Source organism: Benincasa hispida, chromosome 8 (genome assembly GCF_009727055.1).
Source record: "Benincasa hispida cultivar B227 chromosome 8, ASM972705v1, whole genome shotgun sequence".
NCBI lineage: Eukaryota > Viridiplantae > Streptophyta > Magnoliopsida > Cucurbitales > Cucurbitaceae > Benincasa > Benincasa hispida.
Genome location: NC_052356.1, coordinates 1,945,792 through 1,953,076, shown reverse-complemented (window position 1 = coordinate 1,953,076; position 7,285 = coordinate 1,945,792). Strand labels below are relative to the sequence as shown.

The 7,285-nt window shown below is 35.0% G+C and overlaps 1 protein-coding gene across 2 annotated transcripts; it reads left to right on the top strand.

Annotated features, from left to right (window-relative positions):
- The first annotated feature begins 818 nt into the window (after positions 1–818).
- LOC120083396 (transmembrane 9 superfamily member 5) lies at positions 819–7,052 on the top strand. Of its 2 annotated transcripts, none has more exons than XM_039039148.1 (7): positions 819–1,331; positions 1,904–1,944; positions 2,208–2,796; positions 2,882–3,013; positions 5,614–5,770; positions 5,879–6,363; positions 6,460–7,052. In XM_039039148.1, the coding sequence occupies exons 1-7, from the start codon at positions 1,171–1,173 to the stop codon at positions 6,674–6,676; spliced, it is 1,782 nt and encodes a 593-aa protein (XP_038895076.1). In that variant the 5' UTR covers positions 819–1,170; the 3' UTR covers positions 6,677–7,052. The 2 variants fall into 2 exon arrangements, with proteins under 2 accessions (XP_038895076.1, XP_038895077.1); XM_039039149.1 differs by having other exon boundaries at positions 1,197–1,331; positions 2,201–2,796.
- Positions 7,053–7,285: the final 233 nt, after the last annotated feature.

The window sequence follows — 7,285 nt, the reverse complement described above, 5'->3', positions numbered from 1 at the left end:
AAAGTCTGGGTTCGCAAATGCTACTTCTCTTAACAGAAAATGGTGGAATAGTTGTCCATTAAATTCCAGATCTATATCCAACAATGGACCAGATGTCATTTTCCTACATATTCTCATATGTTCTTCTATCAACTTATTCTTAATCACAGAGGCAGTTTTGTGGCTTTGGCATGAAATTGTAGCAAGGAAATATTTCTCAGCAAGAACGACCATCTTACCCTTTTGACAAACGTATACATTACAACAATTAGTAAACGATCGCATAACAAAAACATAACGATTGCATGACAAAAGATAATGATTGCATGACAAAAACTAAACGATCGCTTAACAAAAACTAAACGATCATGTAAAAACGCCCTAAACGATCGCATAACTGATAGCTAAATGATCGCACAATAAATATCTATCTGATCGCTTAGCATTCTCTAAACGCTCGCTTAATAATCTATAAACGATCGCGTAGTATTCTCTAAACGCTCAATTAGTATTATCTAAACGCTCTCGTAACTTTAATTCAACGATTGATTACGAACAAATACGCGATTAAACCCTAAATGCTCGTCAACGCTAGAATATCAACATGCATTCAAGGAGAAAAGTCGCATACTTTCAGATCATGATGATGATGGCAAGTGAGTAGAGACGACCGGCAAGAACCTCGGATGAAGTTCGGAGAGAAAATAGGAGCATTAGATGAAGTTTGGACAGAAAACTGAGAAGAGTGCTTGAATGCGAATGAGAATAGGAATAGGTGCTTCTTTGGTTTTAAAAATTCAGGATATATCTGATGTTTCACATGTGAAAATAAAAAATTCTGCCCTACAAAAGTTTTTAGAAAGAGATCATCCATAAAAAAAATCGAGTTTTTGGGATATTTTATGAAATTTTCTTCTACCAAGCCAATCCCACCGTTTCTTGCAAATTCCTCATCGTAAATCCAACTGAATTCTTTGTATTTTGGAATTAGGGACGACGCAAAGCTCTAGATTCCGAAATTGCATACTGCAAAATCACTGCAGAATCATGAAGTAGAATCATGAAGTCAAAGGCTACTCAAGCATGGTTCTGAGTCGCCATTTTCCACCAATCGCCATCAAACTCTTCCATTCCAGCAATTCGCTCTCTCCAATCTCTCATACTTGATCTCCACCTTCTTCTTCTTCAACAATGTCTAGGTCTCTTCTTGAATTCATTACCGTTTTGGTGCTTTTCGGTTCCCTTGACTTCTCATGTCGTCTCTCTACTGCTTCGCCGCTCAATCACCGCTACAATATCGGAGATCCAATTCCGTTATTCGTCAACAAGGTCGGACCTCTGCACAATCCCAGGTAGTTCATTTGAATCCATATCCTTTACTAATTTGACCTTCTTTCTAATTAACTGATTTGTACCAATCATAAGCCTGTGACTCTGAAGTAGGGATGTGTGAAATTCGAACTGCGTTGAAGATTGTTGTGTCGATGAGTTCTTAACGAAGATCATATATGTGTATAGGTTTAGAGTAGATTGTACCAAAGTTTAGATGAGCATACGAGGTGGAACATTGAAATTGACAGGAATGTGGAGAAACTATGAAATTGGAATTGACTTATTGACTGATAATCATATTTTTCTTCCAGTCATGTCTTACTGGATAATTCTTGGAACTACATTTTCAACATATTTCTCACTTTTTGTAACTAATTATAACCTGAGGACTGAGAGCGATACCTCCTTGTGTCAAATATTTGTAGCTTTAGCGATGAGGTTTCTCGTTGGACTAGTTTTCAAACGTTACAAATGGTGACTTTGTTATTGGAGCAAGAATACTATTTTAACTTATATTGAATTTGTTCTCTCTCTCTCTCTTTTTATGTCTTGCTTCGTCTGATTGTTTACTTCGTTTCCCATTTTCTTGCAGTGAGACCTACCAATACTATGAATTACCATTCTGCCATCCAGGTTAGCCTTTTAAAGGAGCCTAATTGAAAGACTTTCACGTTTGAATAGATATTAGCACTATGTGATGATATATGCTAGTTAATTGCAAAAGTTGCATCGTTATTTGGATTACCTCCTTTAGAATTTTGAATTGTATGAGCATCCAATAAGGTTATTCAGTTGTTTGTAAACATGTTGTTAAGGTATCCTATTTTAGAATCACTTTTGTTCCAATGTTTTTAATATCCAATAATATGTTTAAGGATCTTCTCCTTAGCTTGCAGATCCAGTAGTCCAAAAGAAAGCGACCTTGGGGGAAGTTTTGAATGGTGATCGGCTGACTGGTGCCTTGCATGGGATGAAATTTAGGGAAGAAAAACCATGGGAGACTCTCTGTGAAAAGAAGTTAAAAGGTGCTGAAGTTTCACTGTTCAGAGATGCTGTCAAGAATGATTTTTACTTCCAAATGTATTGTGATGATCTTCCAATGTGGGGTTTTGTTGGCAAAATTGATGACCAAAGTTGGACCCTAGACAAGCAGGGTCCAAAATATTATCTCTTCACACATATTCAGTTTGATGCTTCCTTCAATGGGAACCAAATTGTGGAAGTTAGTGCATTTAGTGATCCAAATCATGTCATTGATATAACAGATGATGTTGAACTCAATGTTAAATTCACTTATTCTATTTTTTGGAATGAAACTTCGGCTCAGTATGGAGATAGAATGAATAAGTATTCAAGGGCTTCACTACTGCCTGTCAGTCAGAGAATCCACTGGTTTTCATTCCTTAATTCAATTGCTATAATTGTGTTGTTGATGGGATTGCTTACTTTGCTTTTTATGCGACGTCTGAAGAATGATTTGAGGAAGTAATGTCTTGTAAATAAATTTTGCTCGAGTATTTTAAAAAAGTTTGTCTTGTATATTAGCTGACCTACTTTTTTTGCGTTTTAGGTGTTCTGGTGGTGACGAAGAGGATGAAAAAGAGGTTGTTTGGAAGTATCTTCATGGAGATGTTTTTAGATGTCCTCAAAATTTACCCCTCTTTAGTGCTGTTTTGGGTGTCGGTACACAGCTGCTGATTATGTAAGTTAATTTGAACTATTTCTTCTATAAGCTATGTTCATCATAAAATATTGATATGCTTCAACAGCAATACTAGCTTCTTTATTATGCATTTTGATAAAAGAAGAATTTTGTCCATATTGTCATCGGCACCACAATATAATTGCCTGTTTTTTACTGAATCAACCTTAGGCCAACGCATTTTAAAATAAAACCATCACTTGCTTTCTAGGAAAAACACACTCTAGTTTTCATAGAGGTCGACGCAGAACACATGGTGCCACCAAAAATCCGATGTTAAATTTATTTGAAACCAAACATGCAGTGGAGTGTAAGGAGCACTTCAAGGGGTATATAGTGGGTTCAATATTGTATTCTCTTTATTTTATTTGAGATTCAATTAACTACATGAAGGACATAACCAATTGTATAACATGGCATGGCACTGCATGAATGCTGGAAATGGAATATAGTGCTAAATAAAATCTAAGGCCTATTGGGTAACCATCTTGCTTTTTAGTATTTGGTTTTTGAAAATTAATCCTATTTCCTTCCCATTTCTTAGAATGATTTGCATCTTTCTTAAGTACAATGATTGAATTCTTAGTCAAATTCCAAAATCAAAAATAAGTTTTTTAAAGCCACTTTTTTTAGTTTTCAAAATTTGGCTTAGTTTTTTAAACCATTAAGTAGAAGTAGATAACTATTGAAGAAATTTGGAGATGGAAGTTGTGTTTATTGGCTTAATTTTCAAAAACAAAAAACCAATAACTAAACAGTTACCAACTATTTGAATAAGACCTATTCTATAGATTGTAGAATTGTGTCCTTGAATTCTAAAGAAGCCTAAATGAGCTGGAAATTGAGAGTTGATTTTTCTAAGGCATTGTTCTATAGATTGTATAATTGCATTCTTGAGTTCTAAAGAAAGTCTGAATGATCTTGAAATTGAGAGTTAATATTCCTCAAAAACATTTGGTTTTGGCCATGTTATTGAAGGGCAAATGTCAACACATGGTCTAATATTATGATGGGCAGCTTCTCCTTCTTTTAGTGACAAAAAATTGGAGACATGGTTGTTGACAACGACGAACGGGAAATATATATGCGTTATTCCAATGTCATTGTTGAACTTAATAATTTAACATGTCATTGACGTAGTAGGTGATGACGTTGACACTGTTTTACTTGCACAGGACACGTTTAATACTTAATAGATAACAACAACAAGAAAAATACTGAATTTTTTCTGCATGTCTTCACGTTTGTATCAAAGGACTAAAAAGTTCATATGCAAGCTTTACTTCAGATAAACTGAACAAGACAGACAGAGGGGGAAAAACGGGTAAATTATGACAATTACCCTTGTATTTTACCATTGGTTTCAAAAATACCCCTATCTTTAACTTCTATAAATGTTTCCAAAGTACCCATGGAATGGAAATCCTTTAAATTTTGAATAGAAATCGAGACTTGGAATTGTGTGGTAGACGATGACCTAAAATGATGTGCTAATCTAAATTTTCTTTCTAGGACACTAATGCACCATTTCATATCTCAATTTTCGTCCAAAATTTAAAAGAATTTCTACTCCAAGGATATTTTTGAAACATTTGTGAAAGTTATGGAGTAATATTGATACTTTGATAGTACATGGGTATTTTTTAAACCAATGGCAAAATTCAAGGGTGTTCTTTTATAATTTAACCAGAAAATAATGGATAAATAGAAAACTAAAAGGTGTCTCCTAGTAGGAAGTTGGAAACTGGGATCTGAAGTGACAAAATTATAGCAGAGTGAAAAAAGGAATAGCCATTCCAGAAATGAATTTATCTTTCCCTTCATGGGAAAAAAAATTGATTTTTGGCAAACCTAGAGAGAAAAAAGCGGAAGAGGACGTGACCTTGTGCTTTTTTTTTAAGCATCATAATGAGTACTATTGTTAGAATACAAGTATGCTTACAAAAAAAAAATAGAAGAATGAAACAAAGAAATCAGTTTGGACTTGGACTAGCATTTTTCCTTTTCATCTGGGGAAAGGGACTTGGGTCTCTGGAAAATCTAGACAGAAAGAGCGAGGGTGATCATATTGTAGGTAATCATATTGTTAACAGAGAGATAGTGAAGTGGGCAAAGTTGGGGGCTGACAGACAGTTTCTCAACCTGATGGACCATCCAGCTTATAAAACTGTATTCCTTTGGTATCTAACGCCATGTTTCTCAGTTTTATAGATCAAATTTTCAATTATATTTTCACTAATCTTGGAGGATTTTGTCCAAATATAGTGATATACTCTTAGTTCAGCCCAATTAAATGATAAAATTGACAATTTTTCCCTTGGTATGCAGGGTGATTCACAGTTTTGCTATAGCGATAGTTCCCCTTTCTTGCTTCCCCTAGTCTTCTAACATTTCTGCCATAGTATATGTTATGTGAAAATTTCCTTCCAATTTATGTTGAAGGGTCCATTAGTCATGTGCAATCAAACAGATTGCGGAAAGAAAGTGTTTTGACCCATAATAGAAATATTATTTTCATGAGGCTAACACTAGCAGTTTTAAGTGTGATTATCATCAAATCTAGATTTTATTTCCCTCATTTTGTATATTTTTTCCAACAGGTTTTTCTGTTTATTTCTTCTGGCGTTTCTGGGAATCTTTTACCCATACAATCGTGGATCACTATTCACTTCCATTATTTTAATCTATTCTCTTACATCAGTCGTTTCTGGGTATACTTCTGCTTCTTTCCACTGCCAGTTTGCCGAGACTGGATGGGTAATATTTGCCTCTTTCTGTGTGTTAATTCTTTGATATATCTTTTTGCCGTATTATTTTAATGATGTCATTTCCTTCTCTCCTTTGATTTCAACTTCTGATTTACAGGAGAGAAGTGTTATTCTATCCGGGATTCTGTATTTGGGGCCAGCATTCGTCATAATTTCTATCCTAAATATTGTCGCTATATCGAATGGAACAACTGCAGAACTGCCTATTGGCACCATCATAGTGATTCTTCTCATATATATTTTTATCAGCCTCCCATTGCTTGCATTTGGTGGTATAGTAGGACATCACTTTAGATCGGAGTTTCAAGCGCCTTGTGCCACCAAGCGAAACCCACGAGAGATTCCTCCTTTGGCTTGGTTCAGAAAACTTCCTTGTCAAATGTTCATCAGTGGTCTGTTGTCATTCAGCGCAGTTGTTCTTGAATTACATCACTTGTATGCAAGCATTTGGGGGTTCAAAATTTTCACTCTTCCTAGCATTTTGTTCATCACATTCATCATCCTTATCATACTCACTGCAATTTTGAGCGTTGGTTTGACTTACATTCAGCTATCGGTTGAAGATCATCAATGGTGGTGGAGGTATCTATTTTGTCCAGCCTTCATGATGCATGTTTGTTCTTTTTGAGAATGTCATCCATTTTCTTCTTTATAATTACTGCCTTTTCGACTGTGCAGATCAATGTTCTCTGGGGGCTCAACGGCCATCTTTATGTTTGGATATTGCATATACTTCTATGCCAGATCAAATATGAATGGTTTCTTGCAGCTGTGCTTCTTCGTAGGGTATAATGCTTGTATATGTTACGCATTCTTCTTGATGCTGGGAGTTATAAGTTTTCGTGTTTCCCTGATTTTCGTTCGTCGTATTTACAATGCGGTCAAAAGCGAATGAGTTCATTTGATAATGTCTCCATTTCTATCATTTTATCGAGGGAAAAGAAGGAAGCAGTTATTGGCCAATGTGCGTAGGACGACGATGGATATGAAGTTCTTTCATCCACTTGAAGAGATTCATACAGAGAAAGAAAGCAAGAAAAGAAAGAGAAGATTTTGGTAATTGGGTGATCATCATTTCTTGACATGTAAAAGAAGAAAAAAGTGTTAGACTACGAATCAAAGTGAAAACAAGATTTTACATTGTTTTTATTTGGAACAATATCATTTCTTAAGATTTTGGACTTTCCTTGAATGGTTGGCTATTCATGTTTATACTTCCATATTTATATTTTCAAGGAATGAATAACCATGGATAAAGAGGCATTAAATAATTCCACCATATTCTTATTTGTATATTTCATATATATTATTTGCATAAATTTCTTTTTTTTTTTTCAGGAATATCACAGTATAAGTATTGATCTAGGAGATTTGGTTATAGCTACTCCGTTCATAGACAAGCATTGTGATAGTCTCGCACTAAGCAAACAGGATTGACTTACTATACTCGTGCAACGTACACCTCTCGGTGGTTTTTGGACATTTTTCTCTCTTCTCTTTGTAG